At 33.3% G+C, this 26,407-nt stretch overlaps 4 protein-coding genes and 1 pseudogene across 11 annotated transcripts in view; 2 read left to right on the forward strand and 3 right to left on the reverse strand.

Annotated features, from left to right (window-relative positions):
• LOC123706345 (long-chain-fatty-acid--CoA ligase 4) overlaps positions 1-9,771 on the reverse strand; it is a 562,712-nt gene extending 552,941 nt beyond the window's left edge. Inside the window, exons 1-2 of one of the 6 annotated variants that reach the window (XM_045655567.1) lie at positions 9,352-9,771; positions 4,626-4,749 (exon numbers count right to left, since the gene is read on the reverse strand). The gene's annotated coding sequence lies outside the window, so the exon portion shown is untranslated. Of the gene's footprint in view, positions 1-4,625; positions 4,867-5,471; positions 8,513-9,351 lie in introns of those variants that run through there. The other 5 variants (XM_045655566.1, XM_045655563.1, XM_045655562.1 and 2 more) reach the window with 5 other exon arrangements.
• Positions 177-1,727, forward strand: LOC123706352 (GPI-anchored wall transfer protein 1-like). The gene has a single exon (XM_045655594.1). It carries the CDS (start codon positions 391-393, stop codon positions 1,696-1,698), a length of 1,308 nt encoding a protein of 435 aa, XP_045511550.1. The 5' UTR covers positions 177-390; the 3' UTR covers positions 1,699-1,727.
• Positions 1,858-11,267, reverse strand: LOC123706355. 3 transcript variants are annotated; one of them, XM_045655597.1, is made up of 6 exons: positions 10,850-11,267; positions 10,362-10,574; positions 9,855-10,017; positions 3,552-3,791; positions 2,876-3,104; positions 1,858-2,342 (listed from the first exon to the last, which is right to left on the reverse strand). In XM_045655597.1, the coding sequence occupies exons 1-6, from the start codon at positions 10,948-10,950 to the stop codon at positions 2,149-2,151; spliced, it is 1,140 nt and encodes a 379-aa protein (XP_045511553.1). In that variant the 5' UTR covers positions 10,951-11,267; the 3' UTR covers positions 1,858-2,148. The 3 variants fall into 3 exon arrangements, with proteins under 3 accessions (XP_045511553.1, XP_045511554.1, XP_045511555.1); XM_045655598.1 differs by lacking the exon at positions 10,850-11,267 and adding an exon at positions 10,704-10,837; XM_045655599.1 differs by lacking the exons at positions 10,362-10,574; positions 10,850-11,267 and adding an exon at positions 10,202-10,349.
• A 2,155-nt stretch (positions 11,268-13,422) lies between these two features.
• Positions 13,423-16,011, reverse strand: LOC123706357 (annotated as a pseudogene).
• A 300-nt stretch (positions 16,012-16,311) lies between these two features.
• On the forward strand, positions 16,312-23,480 carry LOC123706401. The gene is made up of 4 exons (XM_045655665.1): positions 16,312-16,666; positions 19,682-19,781; positions 21,078-21,271; positions 21,969-23,480. Exons 1-4 carry the CDS (start codon positions 16,539-16,541, stop codon positions 22,279-22,281), a joined length of 735 nt encoding a protein of 244 aa, XP_045511621.1. The 5' UTR covers positions 16,312-16,538; the 3' UTR covers positions 22,282-23,480.
• Positions 23,481-26,407: the final 2,927 nt, after the last annotated feature.

Below are 26,407 nucleotides of genomic sequence, written 5' to 3' on the forward strand. Positions count from 1 at the left end.
GGTCTTTTTATTTTAATTGTATTACCATCCAACATTAAATGATATTGATATTCGATTCATATACGAAAAAGAAACATTTCTTTTTTCTGTACTTTTCCTAGTGTTTTCCTACTTTTCCTATATGAAAAACCTAAGTGAAAAACACATGAAAAACCACGGATCTATAAAGTCTTCAACTAAACATTAAAAAAGTTTCTCGTTATGACATTACTTGCTCTGTGGTTATGACTGACCGTTGACAGACAGATGTCTGACATCTGACAGATATCAAAACAAAATATCAATTGTCAAAATGCTAGTAATAAGTAAAGTAAAAATCTATGTTTATTTATTTAAAAAAATTATGAAAGTTTAATTGGATTGTATGTCATATGTGAAAAGATATTAAAAATGAACAATTCAGACTACAAAGCGTATCACGAATCTTTTATGAGAAACAATCATGGTTCTAACGCAGTGCATACGTTTTTGTGTATTTTCTTCACAGTGCAGTGTACTTTAATATGTGCTATTCAAGAAAACGAAAGAATAGACGTAAAACTTACATGTGAATACATAATAATAGTGCTTCCTTTGATATTAGCCCACACTGTTTATCCCCAGTATATTTACTTGTTAAACGCTCTTGTAGGAGTTCTATTACTTTGTACTATTATAAATAAGAGAAAACGGATAAATTTTGTTAAATTTTACAAGTTAGAACATACTAGCCGTAAAAGACTCCATTCAATATCATGTATCAGAGGCCTTACGTATTTAATTACGAGCTTATGTATATTAGCTGTAGATTTTAAAGACTTTCCGCGTTCTTTAGCAAAAACAGAGAGATATGGATACAGTCTGATGGACACTGGTGTTGGTTTATTTGTATTAATAAGTGGTCTTGTACATAAAGACGTGAATAGTAATTTTTCAAAAGTAGTAAAGAGTAACTTCAAATTTGTATCAATCCTTGTAGTTCTTGGAGTAAGTAGATATGTATCTATTAAACAGCTTGATTATCATGAGCATGTAACTGAATATGGAGTTCATTGGAATTTCTTCATCACTTTGGCTGTTTGCAAATTGTTATCTACTATTTTTCTATTGATTTCTGATCATGCATTGATACTAAGTATCTGTGTAATGATAGTTCATGAGTTTTTGCTTTATTATGGCTTAGAAGCATGGGTGTTCAGCAATGCACCTCGTTTAACTCTAATAGATGCTAACAGAGAAGGGATTTCATCAAATCTAGGTTATGTTTTCCTTTATTTATTTGCTGTGCATTTAAAAGCAATGTTAACATATAGAAATAAGAAACAGGTGTTACTTAAGTTAGTAAGTTACAGTATAATATTTGTTACATTGTCTTTTGTTGTTAATTTATTAAGACCGACTTCAAGAACTTTAGCTAACACTGGTTATTGTGCCTTTTTAATATCAATTTTATTAGTAATATTAACAATTATGTTTGTTATAGAATTCTCTTTGTATAAGGGTAATAAAATGATATTTCAAACACCTCTCACATTATCAGCAATAAATGAAAACGGTTTATTATATTTTTTAATATGCAATTTATCAACTGGTTTTGTAAATATAATTTTTCAAACAATGCTTCTACCATCCAGTATTACTTTTGTTGTTCTTAATATTTATATGATTGTAACACTGGTCATAATATTTTATTTGACTAAGAGAGGGATAAAAATATGAAGACTTGAGAATTAAATATTTTATTTGTATGATAGTATTATTATTTGGTCATATCACATCATTGTAACTATAGTGCAAAAGTCCAATAATAAAGATCTTCTGCTTTCAGTAGCATAAATATTGTATTCTTTTTAGAGGTAGAAAAGAAAACACTGCATATATTTTCTGTATTTTTTATTGATTTGGTACTTTGGTATGGTTAAGGAACAGATTGGCAGGCTAGTGTTAAGTGGTCACCACCGCCCATTAAGGGTGCTTTTCCCACCAATAATGTGCGAAGATATGTTCGAACGCTAAACTCACTCAAACTAAATAAAACGATATGATTGGTACTTTACAAACACATTCCTCGCTACACATCCTCATACAATATTGGTAGAAAAGCACCCTAATATGTATAACACCGGTCACTGGTTAAAGATTCTAACGTCAAATATTAAAGAGAATAATCTAGGGCCTTTCTAGTAAGTGTTTCATATCTTCCGTCTTAACAACAACATGCGAGAATTTTGCTAATACCCTCAAAGAACAACACAACAATGTATAAATGAGTATGATGATAAGAAAAAATAAATAAATCTTTAAATATGGAAATCTTCCCGTGGACCAAAACACTGTGTACTTCAAATGCTGCTGGTTTTTATCTGAAAAAAATACGTATTTTTAGTTATAAACTTAATAAATTATGATAGTCATGAGTTGAAAATGATATTATGACCATTTTTATTTTGAGCATCAAAACTGATACTGGCAATCCAATTCTAATTTTGCAAGCCCCTGGTAGGGGCTGTTTAATTGCATTAGGGCCAATTTTTCAATCCCTGGTTAAAACTTACCCGTCCAATAAAGTATTACACGATAATAATAAAATGTCACCTGTAAACTGTCAATTGCATGCAATAAGAATACATTTTGCAATGGTAGTATAATACGTTATTCGATGAATAAATTTTAACCGAGGATTGAAAAATCAGCCCTTATTAAAATGGCAGAAATTTGGAAATTAAAGACTAACGAATTTTAGACGCTTTGTGATGATTTTTAGAAAAAAAAAAGACGCGATGACTGCCCAGTCGATTATGTCCAGTTGAATTTAATCCTGAGTCGTGTATTTTTTATATTTATACCAAATCTACAACTAAATATCTATCTCTTTATGCATTAAGGTACTTCATACCTACGATAGCTGCACCAAAACCAATCTGATTGGTGCCCATTCTGTAAGAACATGTTGGTACATAAATCTCATACATTTCTTCACTATCTTTTAGTGGGATAGTCAGAACAGTATCATTGTATTGCAGTAGATATGTCTGCATATTTCGAAAGTCACGTCCTTGTTTCACATATTTTGATTTGTGTTCGTGAGCACAGAAAAATACGTCTGGATGTATTGAATTTATGACCTGAAACCATAATAATTAAAAGCATGAAACCTATAGATTCGTCATGCCCGCTCGTCCGACTGCAAGTCTTTATCTCGACATCGATATAAAACACTTCGAAAAAAAATTTAAGATAGTTACCTTAAATTTCCCTTACTCGAGAAGTTACCTAGCTAAGTTATTTATTTATGAGCCTGGCCAATTTGTATGTATTTTAAATTTTTGTATTGTGTGTATTTTTAATTTTTATTGCATTACGTATTTTTTAGGTTTGAAGAAAATGACCATTCTATCCTAATTTGGCTCCCTTTTCAAATTATAACGATTTATTAAACTTAATTGAGGAAATTTAACTGGAGGCAAATTGGCCTCCTCTTTCAAATATTAACGAATTTTTAAATTTATTGGACCAGCGCGCTGGTTCCCAAAATTATTTTCGTATTATTTAACCCTAGTGTAATAATATACCTGTTTCGCATAAAAGGAGTTCCTAAGGACAGGGTAATGTGATATCGCAATCTTATAGTTCAGATCTTCGTCAAGAGGTTCTGGGATAGCATATCTAATGGAGCTGACTTTGTAGAACGAGACATTTTGGTACGCTATGACAGAGGGCTGCGAGTATACTCTGTTGAATTCCGTCATCTTGTCCTGTTTTATTGGCTCGTTTTCACCACCTATATCGTTGTCACCTGGTATCCAGATTTGCTGAAAAATTATATATTTTTTTGTAGTTCTGTGTAAAATTTCTTAGCACTAGACATAATAATAGAGAGAAAAGAAGAATGGATGGATTTTTTAAAATCAAATTGGAATGTCCAAAACTACATTTTTACAACAAAGGAAATAAAAAGAGAGCGTGTGTGCCTGCGTGTGAGCGTGTGTGCATGTCATAATAGGAGAAGATAGAATCAGTCAAGATAGACAAGACCCTTTAATTTAGTATTTTTCTGAGCAAATAAACAGCGATGCGTGTTGGTAAAAGTAAAAAAATGTGTGCGTGTACTAGTGTACACACGTAAGTGAAACTTCTTTATGACCTTATTTTTCAACAAGTCAATAACTGCGTTAAAAACAACCGACTTCAAACTTGCACTTGCAACATTTACAAATACAGACAAAAATGCTCATAAAATAAAAACTACTGGGCCTATCCGAATAAAATTTATGGGACCAATTCGACACCATCCCTCATCGAACAAAAAAAGAATCACGTAAATCGGTTCAGAAACCTCGGAGTAATCGGTGTACATACATAAAAAACATACCGGCCGAATTGATAACCTCCTCCTTTTTTGAAGTCGGTTAAAAAGTGAAACTTCTGTGGCATGACGCTATGACATGACAGTATTGCCATGACGCGATCTTGAAAATGTATCTTCAACGCGCCTAAACAAGCTTCACTTCAAAAAAAATTATTATAATATTGATGTTTTGCATTAAAACAAAACATGTATTATGTGTCGAATAAAACACACAGCGTTGGATGAAGAAAGCAGTCTATGAATCCTATCTATCTCTATGCAAATTGGGTCACCTTACCAAATATCGATGGATCTTTCACCTCACTAGCAAGAGCGCGTCCCTAGTATGGCATCTGTCATCATCGCCTTTGACGCGCTGTCATCTTCCAAGCTCCATAGCATCTTCATCAGCAAGCAGTAAACTGCAACGCTGTGTGTTTTATTCGACACATAATACATGTTTTGTTTTAATGCAAAACATCAATATTATGTGTCTTTCTAAAACACACAGCGTTGGATGAAGATGTGTTTGATATCTGCTGGTGAAGAAAGACATACAAACGCTATGTTGAAAATAAATTATCTTGTTAATATTGTAATACCTAAGTGCTGTATTAACAACTTAAATTTCATTCCTTACAGAATGTTAAATGAACCTGTTGTATTGTAAAATAAAGTTATATTTTAAATTCTAAAAACAATACAAGGGGGTTATGTAATAACAACAAAAATTGTTTTCTTTCATATTGTAAGAACTAACCATATAGGTATCCTCTAAATTTTAAATTATTCTCCTCAGATAATCTTCTCAATAAGCCAATACTAATGAACTAAGTCTTAGAACCTAAGAACTGCTTAATTATTTCTCTATATCTTTGATACAAATCAAAGTTCAAATAATAACATAAAAATAAAATTTTAAAAATTATAACTCAAAGGAAGATCAATGTCACCAAGGATAAACAATGGAGCCTCTAAGGCTAAATACTACAGTAAATAACATCTGTATATAAAATAACTATAATAAGCAATGTTAACACAACTGTACCTTAAGCATTAAGCATGTTTGTTACACATTGATCATTACTATGATCTTAAATTAATTACACTGAATTAAATAATAAATTAAACAGTTTCAGGTTACCTTAAAGTAAACCAGACTCACTGGCACTGGCTAAATTGACTGATTGACAGTAAAACTTTTATAATTGACTGTATGGTCCTTCCACTGCCTCCACGGGTTGGTGCCCTTACCACATTCTTGAAGCCACTGCTGGACAGGGCTGCTATGTTTACTGTCTTTAAGATCTGGAGGGACCTTAACTAGCCAGAGATAATGGTTTGTGTTGCAAGGTTAAAGGGTCCGCCCCTTTATATAATTTAGATAAGAATCAATTATCTACTTTTAAGATTGAAAATCAGTCCTTTGTTACTTGAACCAACCTTTCCACATGGGTCACTGGGCATATCTATGTGTCTGAGTTTCCTCACAACCGACCACCTGATGGATAATGTGTTGTTGTATCCATTTAGTATCCAAATTCTGGTCAGGTTATAATCTTATCTTGCTGTGATAAAAAACTGTATTTTGAGGTTTTCAGAAGTCATGTTCATGTCATGAACAGGTTGAGCTTGCTTATGATAGACTTAAGCCAATTAAATAGAATCCCTGTGTACTAGATTACATGCATTCTTTTTTTTTTTTTTTTTTTAGCATTGCATTATGAAAGTCACCTCCTGCTTGGAGGGTCATATGTTGGCACTGTGGAGGGGCACCACTACTTAACTGCTCTTTCTCCTTTGCTTTACAATGGGCTGTTTTCTCCCCTCCCCCCCCCCTTTTTCTGACTGAGCAGTTGGGGGGCCATAAGGCCGTAAGGCCATTCACCAATGGTCTGAGTGCTCATGACTTCCGGGTCAATAACCATATATAACCATAATAGTCAATAACCATAAGCCATCTTTAGGCGCTTGACATTGAGTTGCGGAGAAATGCCCGTATATTATTATTATTTATTATATCAACCATAAGCCACCCTTGGGTGCTATGTATCTGCCCCGGTCCCGGGGTGCGAGGTGCGCTAGTGCACTTGGAGGATTACCCTTGAAAGGGAATATTCAGTCTAGGCGTCAGCTCCATCAACGACTGCAGATGTCGCAAAATTCGGAGCAGGCTTTGGCAAATATGCCTTGGCACTAAAGCATTCCTTTGGGTAGCGAAATGGTCCATATCAGGAGCTTCCGAAATATTATATTTCCTGTTGTACAAGGTAGGAGAAGCCACTCCGGTACAGGTTGATTTCTTGAGAGGCAATCTAAATCAAAGGCCACTTAGGCGTCCTGGAAGCGTGCCAAGAGTTATTCTCAACTTTTCAGCTAGGTACAGTTACTCAGTTGTAAGAGCTAAGAGAGTCAGCAACCTTTGTATGTGGGCGACCAAAGTCTGATTGATAGCTTGGGCTACAGGATGTGCACCCCTTGCAATTTACTCAGAAGCACTTTTATTGCATATCTGGTACACGACATCTAAGTCAGAAGTTCTAATGCCAAGTCCCCTGCTTCCCTCTTCATTTCTCTGACAGGTAAGTACTGTTCAGATGTCCTACTCAGCCCGCATCCGCGGTATCTGTAGTTAGGAAGTGAGAAACTTGTTCTTTTACAAAGACTATTACATTTCTGTCTATGTTTCTTTTCCACAACTCTTAAGTCTTGTATAGCATGTAGAGGGAAAGCCTTTCTCTCTTGGTCTGCTGTGCGCGAAACTCTAGAGAAATACCTGGAGGCGACAACTGTACAGTCCTCTCAGTGTTAGATGTCTAGAACTGTCTGCAACTCTTATTTAGTGCAAGACATGGTCCTTTTAATGACTACCACAGTATGCTCTATCTTTGAGGCTTTTGGGACTGGCAATAACACAGACATTTCTATAGTATTACACATGAGGCACAAGTATCCAGGCTTACAATGTACACTTTGTAATTGATGTGCCAAACCTGCCTTCCCAAAATCTCTATGGTCTCCGGGACCTGTAGAGTTAATTGGAACAATCCTTGTAGACGAAAAGATAATTGTCTAACTAGAAGGCTGTAGCTCATTCTGTGGCTTTACTAAAATCTCCATGGTCTCCGAGACCTGTGAAGTTAAATTATTAGAATAATCCTGATAGTTTAACTAAATCAGAGGGCTGTGGCCCTTTTTGTGATTGGAGTGCCAATCAAGCTCTACCAATATCTCCATGGTCTCCGCGACCTGTGAAGTTGAATTGGAATAGTCTTGTCAATCAGGCTTTACCAAAACCCCCATGGTCTCCGCGACCTGTGAAGTTGAATTGGAATAGTCCTGCCAATCAGGCTTTACCAAAACCTCCATGGTCTCCGCGACCTGTGAAGTTAAATTGGATTAGTCATGGTAGACCCAAAAGATAATTGTCCAACTAAATCAGAAGGCACTTTATGTGGCTGTAGTGCCAATTAAGCTTTTCCAAAATCCTCACAGTCTACAAGACCTGTGAAGTTAATTTTGCAACGGTCTCAATAGACCAAAACTTAATAGCTTAAATAAAACAGAAGGAGGGCACCTCCAGCCTGTAGGGTCTCCGCGACCATTTGAAATGGCTGCCATATGCAGGCAGAAAATAGGCCAGTGATGCCTGATTGTACAAGCCAATCCTGACCTTGTGAGAATCTCATTACTGTTACCAATGATGTCTAATTTTACAAGACAATCCTGGCTTTGTAAAATGATAAAATGTTTAATTACCGTTATAATCTGTGATCTGTATCAAAATTACCTGGTTAATACCTAGGTGTTTAGGTGTCTCAGGTTGAATATCAACCTGGCGGAGCCATCAGCTCTTATTGCCAGAAGCATATCTGAATGTAAGTATGGCATATATTTTTCTGGGTCTTTCTGGACACAGTTCTTTCAGCATAACCATACTAAGCTAATCATGGCTAAGGACGCCTTGTACATATTTTCAGTACATATTTTTGTAGAAGATACAAATAAAAAATACAAAGATTTTGGTTACTTTACTGTTGATATTATAGAATTGTTATCACACCTGAGTGTTAATTTTAAGGCAAGCTCTTTCACTTAAGTAAGAAAGGAACTAGATAAACAACATTATCATCAGTAACATTATAACCAAGAATGATCTCATTCAACTGTTCGGGGATACAGTAAATATGGTTCCTTGATGATGATAATGTATATAAACATATCTACCTCTTATAATCTGCAATGTCTATTTCTTATGATTTTTCACTACTATTCAAATAAGTACCCATAGAATCAAAGCTTATTCTGGTCTCAATTGGCTATGAAAATAAGCTCCTTATGTTAAGAATTATTTACCATAAGATAAATTAGGTAATCTCAACTTGCAGTAATAAGTAGCTCTTACTGAATATTGTGTGAGACTGTTGCTCATATTATACACTCTATATCATATCCTATAATAAGTAATGTAAAATCTATATGTGACATGTATCAATATTGAAATAATATTAAAATAGTTAATTAACAATTTCTTCTCTTTAGAATATTGTGATAGACAGGTTTTGTAACTAACTATCTAAAATCTAAGTACATCTTAATTGTCTTGAATTATTTATGTAGTCAGTGGGCACTAAGTAGTAGGTACTCACTTTTGTTGAGGTAGTTACAATTGAATGGTCTAAGTGATTGAGATGCCTCACTACCTGCTGAGTGCTGGGGCTCGTTAGCCAGAGGGGATCACGGTGGATTCCTTATACCTAAGTACCTTCTACCTAGGTAGCCTAACGCTATTTCACAAGTCTGGTTAAAAGCAATACTTGACACAGTAACCAATGTGCCTGTGTATGATAAAGAAACCCGATGATAATGTAGTGATCTCATTATAGGCATGCATTGTGTTTTATTAATTACCTACATCTAAATATTGATGTATTTGTGTCAAATACTGTGAAATGTATGCCACGTGCTGGATGAAAATCTATGCACGAGTCCGGACATGTTCTGACAAGTTTGATTGTACTTACGGAATTTCTCGTCTCCCGGTCTCTTGGGCAGTGACGAACCATTACTTCTCTCGTCCTCCGAGGACGAAAAAGAGTTCCCGCCACTATTATACATACCAAAGCACCGGTTTTTGAATTTCCTTCCGACAACGTGGTCTTTTGTGTTTCGTATTGGAACTAATTCCGTTTTTCACTAGAAAAACACTAAAATTTAACGCGTGTGTGTTTTATCACACTTAATATTCGAGAATTATAATTATATATATTCGAATTCGAGAATTATATTCTGCGCGATGTTATTGCGCACGAATTCATAAACGCTATGGAGCTTGGAAGATGACAGCGCGTCAAAGGCGATGATGACAGATGCCATACTAGGGACGCGCTCTTGCTAGTGAGGTGAAAGATCCATCGATATTTGGTAAGGTGACCCAATTTGCATAGAGATAGATAGGATTCATAGACTGCTTTCTTCATCCAACGCTGTGTGTTTTAGAAAGACACATAATAATTCATATACTCACAACGACAGGATAATATGGGTCAAATATGTTTGCTAATCTTTGAACGTAACTATTAAACTGTGTCGTGGTAGATATACTGCCTTCATCCATTAGGTCTCCTAAAAACACCACTACATCAGGTTTGAAGTGCTTCTCAACTACTGAATATGTAGATCTCAAATATCTGGAAAGAATATGAAGATGCAAGTTAAGAACATAACTAATTTACGAAAAAAAATATCGACTTACTACATAAGAGTGTGGCTCAAAAGTTAGAACCTTGATTACTTTCTACTTCAATCAAAAAGTCGGGCAATTCCAGGCAACCTTGTTAAAATTAAATAGATTTTTCTATTTATCCACATTACCTGGATAATAAGGAAAGCGACATGTTCAAGAATTCCAAATTTATTTGTAATCCAACGCCATGGCATAAATGATAATAACATGTAGGTATAGGAAAATGTATTATCCTCCAGTAGGACCGTGTGCGTGTTTACACAAATCGATATATATAATAATTATTACCTGTCGCTGTCCCAATTGACCAGATGCCTAAACGGAGGAGCTACCGCCTCATCACCCTGTATTTGCGGGTCCGCAACAAATAGTATTTTAATGCAATTCTGCTTCACTTCACATTCTATGGTGTTCCAGAAAAGTGGTTGAACAACATAAACGAACCATTCACTGTAAATAACAACTCCGAGAAACACCGCAATGAGATATTTCCATGCAACACTAAAATATTTTCGAATATCATTGTCTTCGCACGAAATTAGACTAACCAGGCTAATTGGCTAAATGCTCAAGTTAATGAGGTCAAATCTTTGAATAAAATTGTCTTAAGAATATATATAAGATATATACCTTCTGCGTAAAAACATTTGTACAACGTTATTACATACAATTTTATTATATTTGTCAATATATAATCATTTTATGGTGCATACTGACACTTCACTGACTGTATACTGACGATAAATATATAAAAAAAGCTTATCACATTCACATACCAAGTCGCTGACAGTGGCGTAGCTAGATAAGTGAGGGCCCTAGCCCCTGAGGCAAATAACATAACTAAAAAAAAAACGCGATGACTCGTTAAGTCCGTCATAATATGATTTGAAAATGGGGGAAATTTTGGAAAGTTCAGTTTGACCAAGAATTTCTGTAAGGACTCGAGGCTCGAGGGCCCTGGGGCATTGCCCCACTTATCCCTATACGATAATTACGCCACTGTTTGCTTATATACATCTTATCAGTACCTTCCGGCTAAGTATAGTTAGCAAATATGATTTGTCCGTAACTTGTGAATACTATTTCACCTATTTTGATTATGATATTTACAACCCAACCTCTTTTTCAAAGTTATAGAACTTACGAAAACATTTCAACTGTTTCGTGAAAGGAGACTCATCGCATTTTGCTTTAAGTAGGTAGGTATTATACCTATAATAGTTGTAATCTATAATATTAAAATGAATCCCAAAATTGGTAAGCGCATAACTTTAGAACAGCTGAACCGATTTCTTTAATTATTTTTTTATTATATTCCTTGAAGTACGAGGATGGTTCTTATGTAGAAAATAGTGAAAATGTACCACGGGCGAAGCCGGGGCGGACCGCTAGTTTGTAATAAAGTCAAGTTACAAGCAGTAGCTAGGGAAAACGAGTTATTACAAAAAATGTGTAAAAACGGTAACATAGGTATACAATACATAATATGTATATATGTAATTAATAACATCAATACATAATAGAAATATAAATTTTATTTATGATTTATTTTAATAATAAATATTACACAACATATAAAATACAGATAAAAAACCTTTTGACATATTGCACTAGCAGGTATTAAGAAAGCAATAATATCAATTACTCAGTATGATTAACCGAGTAAGTACCTACTATAATCTAAATTGATAAAAAAATAAAAAATTATCTTAAAGATTGCTTACTAAATACATAAAATATATTATCTTGATAATGCAGCTAATCAATCAAGTGCCATTAATTTAAATTCGTTGGTTAGATCTAAAACTTCGTACACTCGGAGGCGAATTCCTCTCGTAATTATTTTTAATTTCCCAATAGAATGCGCTAGGAAAAAATTAAGAAAAAATTGAATTGAGTAGGACCTCACCCAATTTAGAGTTTCACGCTGTAATACAAAATATAAACTAACATATTATATGTTTTTTTCATACTATTATGTATTTATGTACCTAATTCAACGTTACACGTTCATAGTTCATACATCCATATGGGATTCGCATTCGCCTCAGTGTGAACGAAGCTTAAGGGTTTGGTCTACTAGCTATTTTCATATGTAACTAACTGTACTATATGTATTTTTTTTATTTTAACTAAGCAAAGTTTAATATAAAAGAAAAATTGCATATTATAATATTGAATAATAAATTATATAAAATTAATTAATACACATACACGGCTATTCTAATACTTTGTCGTTCGAAACAGAACCAAATTGAACATTATAATATCAATAATAATTTTTTATTTATAACATTTAAACGGCGCTAATTTTTTACCAAAAATATTTTATATTATCATAAAATTTGTTACCACGTAGGCAATTCAACTTAATAGTAGTTTACAAAATATTAAATTATCATTACAGTAATATAATAATACAAATGGTGCCGGTTAGCCTCTTTAGTTTATCACTTAATCAAAATAATTTCGAAATAAATATAAATAATAAGAACTTGGACCTTCAGGTTGTGTAAATTTTGCTAGTTCCTAATAACTACCTAATCTATCTACCTACTCTAAATATTCAGATTCTAATACATTCATCATCATCGACAGGTTTTTAAATAAATATAACATTTTTAAAGCTTATTTTGATTCCTTTCGTTACGAATAAAATAATTTAATAAATGAGAAAGTTAGTGAGATTACTTGGAAAAGACTAGAGAAATACATATTGCACAATTTGCAGAAATATTAGAGTGTAACAAAATATATATTTATTAACCTTTAACGTACTTATAATAAACTACACACACAATAACGTTCAAATATTGTCCAAAGCAAAACTCTGCCTACAGGTAAGCAGAGTTTTGCTTCTGTTAGGCAGTTTTTAGGCATAACAAGTTTTCATACAATGGACTTTGAACATTGGTGCCAGGAAATACGGTTTAAGTTTGAATTAATATTTTATTTGTTTGAAAAGAAACTGCCGCTCCGGTATTTTTTACGGTGATTGGTAGGTGATTGTGAGTCTATAATCTAAATCTTTAAATATAGAATTTCTAAATAAGTGGGAATGTTTCTTTATCTCAGTCAAAGTACAGTGTACAATTTTTTGGTAAGTACTTGTTTATAATTAAAGTACGTATTGTTTCATTATCTTTTAAATAATATACTCAATTGTATAATCACTATTATGAAATAAAACAATCTAATTATAACATTGGTGAGACATAAAACAATGTTATTATAGCATTGGTGAGAGTAACGTTATATTTGTTAAAATTAATAACGAATAATAAGTAATAATGTTAACACTTAACTATGTAGTAAGTAATAACGTATAATATAGCATGCTCATAATTATTAATCTGTTTAATAAAACTTACCACTGAAATATTTTAAAGATATTTTACTGATATTGCCAAAAAAATGTATAAGTTAGATATAAGTTACATATTATGTAATATTGACATGATTTTAAAAGAGCAACTATGGAGTTTCTTGCCGATTCTTCTCCATAGATACTGCTTTCCGAATCGGTGGTAAATGTTAAAAATACTTATGTAATGACGATTCGAAAGTGCTACTAAATAGTAGTCTAATTGTATAAATGAATGTTTGAGTTTGAGTTTGAGTTTGAAAAAAAATCGTAATAAGTTTTTAGTTAAGTAATTACATCGCAAATAATAATAAGTCCTACATTCGTTGTAATAAATGATGCATATCGTCAGTCTTTACAACTCGCGAGAATTTTGATAATACCCTCAAAAAGCAGGCATAGAATGTGTAAATAATTAAAATAATAACAATTGGTAAATAAATAAGTAAACACCGAAATCTCCCCGGGGACCAAAACACCGTGTACTTTAGGCGCTGATGGCTTTTTTCTGAAAATAATGTTGTACTTTTTATACTTTATACATTCAAATGCTTTATAAATGGGGTGTCCCTTAAACACATAAAATCGAAAGAGTAGAAGAAATTCGATTGCTTTGGCTGAATCAGGGGTGAACGACAGGCGTTGCCTTGGTAAGTCGAAACGAGATGCGATTTCGAATCCCGCCACATGATCAAATTTTTTCTATTCTTTAAAAAAAATCTCATTTATGTTGAAGTACTTTTAAAAAAATAAGAACCAAATTGAAATTTATTTCGAACTTTATGACTTTTGACAGTGGTAACTATCTATCTATAGTACGAAAAGAAGGGTACATACGTACCCAATATAGCAGCACCAAAACCAATTTCACTGGTCCCCATTCTGTACGAACATGTTGGTACATAAATCTCATACAATTCCACATAATCTTCTAACGGTATCGTCAGAACAGGATCATTGTATTTCAGTAGGTGCGTTTCTTTGTATCCAAAGTCACGTGTTTGCTTGACATACTTTGATTTGTGTTCGTGAGCACAGAAGAATATGTCTGGGTGTATTGAATTAATGACCTATAATAAAAGAAAAAACTTTAAAATTAATCTTTATATATTTTTTTAGCACTTGCATTGGTGAGGCTTCTGCAAATGTATTTGATCAAGCTCGACTCGCACATACTGATACAAAAAAAATATAATAATATTGATAGTGAAGACATTTATTTTAGAAATGTGCATGAGAATGCAAATTAATATATTTATTTGGCTACAACCTTTATAACACTTTTCTGATACCCAACTTAGATATACAGCCTATGAGCTCAGTTTTTTTTTTAATTTACACTTACCTGTTTAGCATAAACAGGCCTCTGCAGCACTGGGAAGTGTGATATCGCAATCTTGTAGTTCAGATCACCTTCATCTAGAGGTTGTGGGACAGCGTATGTAATGGTGCTAACCTTGTAGAACGAGACATTATGGTACGCTACAACTGAGGACTGCCAGAACGCTGTGTTGAACTCAATCAGTTTGTTACGTTTGATTGGTTCATTTTCACCGCCTATATCATTGTCACCTGGTATCCATATTTTCTGAAATTTCGTATTGCATTTTAGGGATAAGATCATCTTCTACTTTATTAAAATAAGATTAGCTAGTCCTTGGTAATGAAAATATAGTCCGTGTTTTAAAGTCTTAATTTTTAATAATGATTAAAAACAGTATTAAAATTATTCTATAAATTAAAAAAACACTCACCACAACAGGATTATGAGATTCAAATATATTTGCCAATCTTTTAACATAACTACGGAACTGTGCCCTCGTGGATATACTACCTTCATCCATAAGGTCTCCTAAGAACACCACTACATCAGGCTTAAAGTGTTTCTCAACTATAGTATATGTAGATTTTAAATATCTGTGGGAAATTAAATGTACAAGATATACTTACTATATCTATATAAAAATGTAGAAAAGATAAATATTCTGTTAATTAAAAAAATGTTAATTTAACGAATACCTAATATATATTTTGTATGTTATCTGTGCAGTGTGCCAGAAATAATTAGAAAGTGGGACTTGAGCAAGTTATAATTTTTCCGAAAATTTTATAATACTATTTATTATTTACCTATCGCTGTCCCAGTTGTACAGATGGCTTCATGGTGGAGGAACCCCTATATCACCTTGTATTTGCGGGTCCGCAACGAATAATATTTTCATACACGACTGCTCGTCTTCGCATTGTAAACTTTTCCAGAAAAATGGCTGAATATTATAAACAAGCCATTCACTATACAGAACAGCTCCGAGAGACACCGTTATAAGGTATTTCCAAAAGACACTGAAATATTGTATAGAAGAGAGTAGGTAGAGTGTATTAGTGAAACTTTTGACCTAATTTAATTAAGAATATCTAGCTTCGTTTATACCTTCTGCGTAAATACATGTGTATAACGTTATGTTGCACAATTACCCAATAAATACACTTTGTCTACTGATTTGCTAAAGAATTTACAATATTTTAATACTGTTTATAACTTTTTATTTACGTTTTAAATGTTTACAATTTTACATTACAATTAATAGGTATACAATTTTGATAAATAAAATGTCAAAATTGTTTCATACAGCTTGACAAAGCCACAGATACATAAATAATGTTTGACGAATATATTATTAAATTATATTATAAAAAATACCCCCTATAAGTTTTTAATTAACGATTATTTATTTGATTTATGATTATTCTAATACATTTTTTTACTATCAACATTTCCATTTTTGTGTTGACTTTGAAGTATTTATCTTGAACGCTTTTTGTAAATAAAGGATACAAAATAGAACGTTTCATTTGCAATTGCGGCGGTTTGACAGGTCAGCTTCGTGCCTCTTTGTAGATTTCCAAGTAGCGTATAATTTATTTTGTTTAAACTTTTTGTCTAAGCATCAAAAGTAACATGTATTACGCAGTAGAATTAGAGTATATTGTATTTTAGTCAATACCTAGTGCACTAGCAGTGTTACATAAACAGTAGAGTGATATTAGTGTCGGCAATTCATGCATATAGGATAACAACACGAATCACGATACGTCAGTGAATGAATGTTGGCTGTAAGATAATGGATGTGGATACACCTAACATATTGAAACGGTGTAGCAGTGCGCCTCTAATCAATGAGACTGCATCGACGGCAGCTACATCGCCTACGACGACAACTGCGCCCAGGTAATTTGTAACCGACACGCCTCCCACGATCTAAGATGTTTTCGTTAGCTAGTACCTGCCTATTTTTGACACCTGCTAAGCGTGCTAGTAGGTGACATGTACGAATTTAGCCGTGTAATTAAATGCTGAACGCCCCATGCAAAAATCTAGTAAGTTGTGTAAAGTGAGGCTAGATAAAAATATTTAAATATTTGTGATATGTTGATAAGTAATCACAATTCAAACTGCTCTCTGTGTGGTTCAGTGAAAAGATAAACATTGTTGATATGTGAAGATATTTTCTTTTCTCTCACATATGGCATAATATAATAATTAAAAATAGGTATTTATATTTGTTGCTATGCACTGAAGCTCAATTAATTTAATGTTTTATTTTAAGCACTGCGAAGATTTATACAAAACATTCTATGCAATCATTATTATTAAAAGCATGCCTTGATTATTATTATTGATCAATTTTTATTATACATTTTTTTATTAAAGTCCTTTCGTTATTTATTTGGTAGAGTTAATTGTTAAAACATATTTTTGTAAGATATTTAAATTCTATTTTAGTTTTAAATAATTTTGCTCAATATTAAAATGTGCGGATTATTATTTTTTTTAAACTACCTTATTTTAATTCTAAGCCTCAGTTTATCTGCTTAAAATAATATGATGAGCTTTAGCTAATTAAAATATTTGGTCATTTCAATAAAGTTATTTTATTTTTAAAATATAGGTTTACAAGACACTATTCATATTCTCTAATCTATACTAATATTATAAAGCTGAAGAGTTTGTTTGTTTGTTTGAACGCGCTAATCTCGGGAACTACTGGTCGGATTTGAAAAATTCTTTCGCTGTTATATAGCCCATTTATCGAGGAAGGCTATGTGTCATCACGCTACGACCAACAGGGGTGGAGCCACGGGGGTGAAACCGCACGCAGCAGCTAGTAATCTATATAGGTAGTCTATATTATATTTTAAAATATTTAAATAAACTTGCATTAGCGCTTTTGAAAGAATGCATTAATACTTGAGACATTCATTTCACACAATTGCAATAGAAAATATAATATCTTAAAAAAAGTGCAATTGTTATTTTTAATATTTTAAGATAGCAGAGATATTATCACAGTTTAATTATTCAAAGAGGATAAAAATAATACTTAATACTTTTAATTCTGTAATGTTTAACGATGATTGATTTCACACTATCTTATCATAATTTATGTTAGTTTTAACTTACGTACTTTTTTTAAAGACAACAACTTCTTATGTAATATCGCAAAAAAAAACATTTGACTTTAAATAGTTGTAGTATGGGTAATTCTTGGTACGGATGATGCGTGAGCGTAGAACCGTGGGGTCCTGGGTTCGATTCCCGGTGGAGACAAAGCAAAAAAAAAATGTCTTGTCCCTAAAGAAAATCAATCAGTGAAACAGATGTATAATGCATCTGCCCCTTACCCCCATTGGGGACATGGGACTTCACTTTTATAGGTAATTCTAGAATGTACACCATATTACCATAATTTGTAGTTAAAAACTATCCATATTCTATGATTTGCAAATCCTGGTTCTTTTCAGACCTTTATTTTTATATATGATTTTGAATGATTAAAAAAATTTTAGAGTAGAAAAAATGACATCACCGAATGGGTTTCAAATACCATCACGTGGTTGATTTTTTTTCTATTCTTTTAAAAATGTCTTAAACCTTTATTTTGTTTCTTTTGTAAAATTTATCATTATATTTTATTGTTTAAATAGAATAAATCGGAAACTACTATTTTTAGAAACCTTAAAACAACAACATGTTTTTGCTCATATATTTTATCTTAACATCCATTGTATGTAATATTTTCTTGTGATTGATTTCAGATTTATTCATTAGATTATACAATTTCGTATGAAAAGTGATAATAATAACTATCTGTTTTTATTAAATACTGAATTCCATTAAAATTATGTTATAAGGTGACTTAATTATCAGCGCTGATTGTAATTTTCTGGCAGCACTGTGTTGCCTTCCTCAATCTTGAAAATCTTCAAAGTCCAATAAGATAAATAAATTTGTAAACAAAATGCCTTTCTTTCTAATATGTTTTTAAAATGTAGTTTAGATAGATGTAGCAGTCACCTGTTTGAATCTGCTATTTGATTAAATGACTAACGTGTTCATTGAATGACAACAGTTTTTTTTTGTATTTGTGAGTTTGTTGTATTTTGTAAGTTTCAGAAATAGGACCGCGAAGCGTCACTACACGTCTTCTTCGACGTTTGGAAAAAGTAATTTCTGTTGTTATTCAATGAATGCGCTAGTCATTCAACAATATGCCGAGCGTTATATCAGCTCTATTTAAAGGGCTATGTTACAATCTACTACCTAGTTGGATGTTGAGTGACGCTTGTTAAATCAACGTTCGGCCAAATCATGCAATTAAATCTCGTCATTTGCAATGAACTAGTCATTCCATCATATATCAGATTCAACCAGATGACTGCTACATCTATCTTAACAACACTTTAAAAACATACTTATATACTTATTTATCTTATTGGACTTATGTAAAAAATCCACCGCCCATCTACTGAATGATTCATTTTACATTATTAACCTGGGAAATTAGGGTCGCCATTGCGGATATTAACTATTTAGAATTTAAACTAAGCTCATATGAGATAAAAAAGACGTCCGCGTCGTATGTCGGAACAGAAAGAGAAAAAAAAAACACTCCTAAAGTTGTAATAGATTAATAACTAGACTTGATTCTGTTAATTTATTGATTAGGTACGTATTGCTTTCGAATAGTTACAACACGTAGTATTAATAATTATTAAGTGTTCGGAAAGTTGAATCTATAGAGACGAGCCGGAAAAGTAGTTACTCTTTCTAGATCGTATATAGTTTTATTAGATAAGTAGACAAGTAGTATAGTGGGTTTGGCGTAAAATAAGGATCGATATCATACAATATCTGTATATTAATGTGTATTTTATTAATATGTAAGTAATTTGTTTGTTCCAGGAGTACTTCTTTCTTCGGCATGTTCTCCAACAGCAGTCTGCCACGGACACGAAGTAACAGCATCAGCTGCAGTCCACTCTCAGCCGCCATTAATATACCTGTAAGTGTTTTTCATTATTATCTTCGATCATAAATATAAAATATATATAAAAAAACTTGAGCGATGTCAAGGGACATCCGGATGGAACGAAGTGTTAAGTTAGAGAGAGATAGACAGAGAACCACGCGCACGCCGCACGGCTTACAACTGTAGCTAAAAATGTCGTGACAACTTTTCGTAAGAATTTTTTTCGTCTAGCCCCTTTTCACAACGCGCGATAAGGAACTTCGTTCCAATACTAAATCCTATATACACAAATTTAAAACTACCCTCAAATGTGTTTGAAAAAATTCTAGTCGAAGGAAACAAACGTTAATAATAAACAACAAGCCTTTGAACATTATTGTGTGTAATGGCCTAGGTCTATACATTTATTCAATTTTATTCCCACGAGTTAAAGTTGGTATTACAATGCACCACTCTGAGTGTACATTTGTTAATGTATTTTTGTGTCTCTTATTGTTATTAATTATCAAAGTCAATCTTTAGTATTTTTACACTAATATAAAATGTGCATGGTCGTCGATTTTGATGATTTGTCATTCATTGTTATAATGTGACGCAAAATCACTTTACATGATAGTAAAACTGAAACTGTAGTGATATGAATTACATTACAACAATGAGGAAAGAGATCAACATTGATATTGCATGGTCTGATATTAATACAAAATCTATATGTAACTAAGACTAATTTTTTTTTTCTATTAAGCAGGTTGTATCATAAACCTCGCTCGTTGTATTACCACGATATGGTGTTACAAACTGCTTAGCTTATAGCTATATATAGCTATGAGTTAGGTGCGTTTCTAATTATATCGTGTAAACTTATTGTATTTTATCGCTGTTACAAACCCCGTCGTGTGTAAGCAATCCAATATCCATACGATGTAACAAGCCGCTTCGCTTATTGTATGAACAGTTACAAGGCGCTTTTTAGGGTTCCGTACCGAAAGGGTAAAACGGGACCCTATTACTAAGACTTCGTCGTCTGTCTCCAGGCTGTATGATGTATCTCATAAACCGTGATAGCTAGTTTTGATGTCTTTACTATCTAGTAATTTTCACAAATGATGTATTTCTGTCGCCGCTATAACAACAAATACTAAAAATTAAAAAAGTAAAATATTAAGGGGGGTCTCCATAGTACGGAACCCGTCGTGCGCGAGTCCAACTGGCAATTGGCCGGCTTTTCATACGTATTTAAGTAAAATATTAAGGGGGGTTTGTACGGAACCCTTCGTGCGCGAGTCCAACTGGCAATTGGCCGGCTTTTCATACGTATTGTGTTATCAGGTGCTGCAAGCGGCGTGCGGGCGCCGCTTGACCCCGCGCGTGAACCAGCTGCGCGCGGAGGAGTGCGCGGACGTGAGCAACACGCGCGAGCTGGCGCACGAGCGCGAGGTGCACAGCGCCATGGCGATGGGCCAGTCGTGCGAGGACCTCACGCTCGTGGCCGGCCTGGCCAACTCGCCCACACGGGTGCCCAGGTATGTGACACTTAAAAAAAAGACTATGTGTACTTATGTACACGCGTTAGAAGTTATACTTCTTTGGCGTATGAAAAAATACTAGAATATACAACTTGAACATAGTTATCAATTTTCATACCACCTAGAACTAACTTCATGCTGTTAAATTTAGGTGTCGGTGTGCGCGCGCATCGTAAAAATTCACTCTCATCAATTTTCTCTATCGCGCCAAAAGAAGTATAACTTCAAAAAGAGCGTATGTGCTGAGCACACGTGTCAGAAGTGATACTTCTTTGGCAGGATAATTAATTATCTATATAAGTTCGGAGAGTGTCCGTTCTGTAGCGTTTAGCTACTATTATGTATTCTGCGATTGTGTCTGTGATTCCGGGGGCTGAGTTATTAAGAGACGGTATTGCCATGACGCGACCTTGAAATTTTACTCTCAACGCGCCTTAAGATGTTTCACTGCAAAATATTACATGTTAAATTGTGTTTCTGAAATTTTGACTTGAGTGAAAATGTTGTCACAATAGGAAATGGAATAAAAATTTATTTAGCAGAATTGTAGTAACTTAAAAGGTTTTATAATAACATTTCTTTCACGATTCGCCAACAATTAGGCATACAAATAAGAAAAAATAAATGTATATAAATATTTCCGGGTTTCACGATGAACATTTCACCAGAATAACAATTAATTGCAATATTCCAGGTTCGCGACAGTGGTATCCCCATCCCCCCCGCGCAAGTTCACAACGCGGCGGAGTCTCTCCCCCAACCCGCTGCGAGCGTCCAGCTTCAGCCCGATCAGCCGACCCAACGTGCTGGTCGGCAAGCGGCGATGCGATGACGCGGAAATGTCACTCTCCAAACGCATGTGCACAGACAGACGGACACCAACCACCCCCGGAACGCCAGACTCAGACTCCCTAGAATGCACCTTCCGACCCGTCTCCCCCAGACCGCAACCGATGAACGAGTCCGACTCGCCAGACACTCAGAACCACAAAGCGAATCCCAGCTAATAGATACAGGGGAAGATACTGGTGTTGCCTTCTTCGGCCTGGTGCGGTACGCTTACACGTTTCGGTCTGGCATCTGGTTGGTCTGGTGAACTGGTCCGACTGTTGATGCATTCGCTAACGGTCTGGTTAAAAGGAGTTGTAGGTGTTTTATCAGCCAATTTGTTGTGCTTGAAGTTAAGTATATTTTGAAGTGACTTCTACGACTTTTCGTCAGAATTACAAATATAAAACAAATTTTCTTCTAACTCGACGTCGTATTTCATTCGTTAAATTGGGAATTATAAATGATTTCAGAAGAAATGTTTAATATACGATGTATATTCAAGACTATAACGTACGAGTAATATAAAATATTGATTGATTGATATGAATTATATAAAAATTTGGCCCCGGCTTCAAGCTTAGACATCAGGCAAGTTGGACGGTAAAATGGATTCTGGCTTAAATGTACAATCAAAAGCCAGTAAGGGTAGAGAAACTCATACACAACCCCTATTTTGAACGTTTAGTTCCTAATAACGTTGTAGCAAATGGACGCGAGTGCCCTTTTTTAGCCAAAGCATCAAACTTTAATGTAAATATATTAAGAACGCTGTATATAGCTGTAGGTCTAAGGAATATAGCCATTATATTATTATTAGTTAGGGAGTCTTAAAACTCCATTCATCCCGCCTTTTCATTTATTGTAGAGAAATTTTGGCGCGCTTTTACCTTGAGTAACGTCAGTTGTTTTTTTTTTTCGTACATTGCCAGTTTTTATTGGCAGCTGTTTTCAATATATTTTAGAACATATTCCCACTTTTTTAAGGAGATATGTATGACATTTGATTCAGAAATTAATAACGTATAAAAAGTAGTATTTCCGATGGCAATTTTTATTATTTTCATACAATTATTAATTACGATATAGTCTTAATACTTGAGGTAACATTAGAGCGCCAATGTAATGTAATAATATGTAATATTTGTAATCAATTCTGTTAGTAAAATAATTATTTTTGTTTGGTTTGTTTTGTTGTGTTCATTATTCACTTGGAATAAATATTGTTTTGATTGTACCATATTGGTAAATTCTATTGAATGTTGATATATAAAAATTAAAAACAAAAATTTATGTATTTTCATCAATTTACAAATTTAAATGACTGAGGCTTGGTTGGTAGTGGCCCTGCCTTCCAAGCCAGAGGTCGTATGTTCGATTCCCACCCGGGGCAAATATTTGTGTGATGAACATAGATGTTTGCTCTGTGTCTGGGTGTTAATTATCTATATAAGTATTTATTTAAGATTATTTTGTATGTTTATCAGCCATCTGGTTTCCATAACACAAGCGAATGCTTAGTATGGGATCAGATCGTGGCGTGTGTGAAAATTGTCCTCAAATATTTATTTATTTCGTGTTTTATTTAATATAACAACATTCAACGGAAAATATATTATTGTGATAGATATTGTATTTGAATTATTTTTGTACAATATGCCAATATCTCGTACACGTGTACCGAGATTACCTCATAACCTCAGAAGTATGAGCTGTTATAATGTGCATTTGTAATCTGTATATTTTAGTAGTAAGGTATCAATTTAACATTGCGAAGTCATTATTTAGATTCATATAATATGTCTGATAAATTTTCATTTATATTTAATGCTCTTAATTATTTAGGTCATTACCTAGAACCGTTGGAACTAACTGGCTACCATCAATGTTTAGAAATAATATTCATGTTGTCGTAATTATTTAGTGTAAACTCTGGGAAAATATTTTGTATTGTAATTTGTAACATAATCCTTGTGATTTTTCTAATTTACACTTCAAGTAGTGAACTTTCGTTTATGCAATATTTATTAAAAAATAGCAAAATTACTAATTATGCAACTGGATACAGGCCATCACATAAAATAATTGTAAAAAAAATTACAACTAATTTAGTTCTATATTCGGATTAATCTCAAATAAATAGTGATCTTGAAAGAATGAAGTCTTTAGAAAAGAAACAGTCCGTAAGTAAACCATACATTCAACAATAACCCATTTGAAATAGGTAATATATATAACACTGATTTAATTACATTTCTGAATTGTATGAAAATGTTTTCTATGACTTTTGGGTATAAGATCGTTAATACTTTAACAGGAACCAGTAATGGTCCATAAATTCATTTTCGTGATTGTGTGTAATCGTTTTCGTTAACTTTTGGGTGTATAATCGTTATAATTTAAAAACTTCATAATGTGATGGCCTACCAGTTATAATGTTAGTTTCCCAGGGTATTTCATATCAGGAATCCAGCCCGCTCTGTATGTATAACTATGTAGGTGTGTTTTGTACGTTTTGTAACTACAGTCTCATGACTTCAAATGTATCATCTCATTCGAATGTGATTAAATCACAGTATGAACTTTAACTGTCGTTTTATTTTTCAAGCATATCTATAGGTACTAATATTATAAAGCTAAAGAGTTTGTTTGTTTGTTTGAACGCGCTAATCTCGGAAACTGCTGGTCCGATTTGAAAAATTCTTTCGATGTTAGATAGGCCATTCATCCAGGAAGGCTAATATTTATTATCATCTCGCTATGACCTAAAGGAGCGGAGCACTGTGGGTAAAACCGCGGAGCACAGCTAGTTATTAATAAACCATAAATCTGCCGATGCAATTCGATTTTATTATCTGTGATTAAACTAATATAAAATTTCCAGGGATCAGTGAATAAAGTGATAAAGGTAAATAAAAACATTACTTAGGTAGTTCACTTATTTTCTAATGGCTGATTTTCACATGTTTTAGAATATACATTTATAAATAATATTATGTCGGTACTCCCAGACACTTCCCGTGGGGCGTGGACCATATTGCTTAACAGACATATTGTAGAGAAAAAGAGAAACAGAATATTTTATTTTTATTTATTTATTTATTTATTTATTTATGATTCCTTACAGCTATTTTTACAATAATTACATAATAATTGAACAATACGCCAATGAAAAGGAATTCCATTAATAGAATTATAAGAAAAAACTGTGACAAAGAAAATTGAGAATGTAGGAGGAAAAGATATACGTTAAAGTAATAAAGAAAATACGTTTGTGATGAGTGTAGGTGTAGGAATGGTGTGTAGTCTGTTATGAGTGAGTGAGTGTGTGAGTGAGAGCATATATGTATATAATTTAAGTAACTAATAATTATGTACTGAAACCTATAGTTATTATGATTTATTGGAAAGTGATTGCTTTTTTAAAATTTGAGCGGGACGTCTTAAATATGTCTACATTAGAAAATTTCTTATTATATATATCTGGCAAACGAAAAAGAGCTGAGTGTTGCAGATGCCTGGTTGACGCAAGTGGTACTCTGAATAAGTGTGTGTGTCTAGTGCGGAGCGATGGCGCCTGAATAGATATATTGCTGAGAATATTCGGGCAGTCCAACTTATTATTTATAATGTCATAAAAGAGCATCATATCAATAATATCCCTTCGCTGTTCTAAGGTATGTAATTTGTGGAGAGCACAAGATTCGAGATAATCAGCTGGATTGGCATGACATAAAAAATTTAGTTTTTTTACAAAGATTTTTTGAATTTTTTCTAGCCGTTCAATATGACAACGATAAATTGGACGCCAAATGGAACTCGCAAATTCGAGCACACTACGTACATACGCGAAAAATAGTACCTTTAAACATAGAATGTCATTAAATGCATCACTAGTGCGAAGTATGAATCCTAGATTTTTATAAGCTTTTTGCATGACAAACTCGACATGATCATTATGTGACAGTTTTGTGTCGTGGATAACACCCAAGTCCCTAATTTGATTAGTTCTTTGAAGCATTTCATCATTTAATCTATAATCAAATTTAATAACATTGTTCTTCTTACGTGTAAACGTGATTATTTGACATTTGCTGATATTAACCGATATTTTATTATTTTTGTAATAAAGGGAAAGGCGATTGAGATCACTTTGCAGTTTGAAACAGTCTTCTATGGTGCAGATTTTTTTATAAAGCTTCTTGTCATCGGCAAATACGAGGAAATTAGAATTAAAAAAGCACTCAAATAGATCATTTTAGTTTGAAGAAATTATTATTTAGAGTTAATAATGTTTTAGTAGGT

This window comes from Colias croceus, chromosome 3 (assembly GCF_905220415.1).
Source record: "Colias croceus chromosome 3, ilColCroc2.1".
In the NCBI taxonomy this organism is placed as follows: Eukaryota; Metazoa; Arthropoda; class Insecta; order Lepidoptera; family Pieridae; genus Colias; species Colias croceus.

Excerpts from the sequence above, each read along its gene's own strand:
- LOC123706352 (XM_045655594.1), top strand. The coding sequence starts at position 391 with ATGAACAATTCAGACTACAAAGCGTATCACGAATCTTTTATGAGAAAC.
- LOC123706355 (XM_045655597.1), bottom strand. The coding sequence starts at position 10,950 with ATGACGGACTTAACGAGTCATCGCGTTTTTTTTTTAGTTATGTTATTT. Across the intron at positions 10,018-10,361 it reads GTCAATTGGGACAGCGACAG|ATATTTGAGATCTACATATT; the intron begins GTAATAATTATT and ends TATTCTTTCCAG. Across the intron at positions 3,105-3,551 it reads ACTCCTTTTATGCGAAACAG|GTCATAAATTCAATACATCC; the intron begins GTATATTATTAC and ends TTATGGTTTCAG.
- LOC123706401 (XM_045655665.1), top strand. The coding sequence starts at position 16,539 with ATGAATGTTGGCTGTAAGATAATGGATGTGGATACACCTAACATATTG. Across the intron at positions 16,667-19,681 it reads ACGACGACAACTGCGCCCAG|GAGTACTTCTTTCTTCGGCA; the intron begins GTAATTTGTAAC and ends TGTTTGTTCCAG. Across the intron at positions 19,782-21,077 it reads CAGCCGCCATTAATATACCT|GTGCTGCAAGCGGCGTGCGG; the intron begins GTAAGTGTTTTT and ends TTGTGTTATCAG.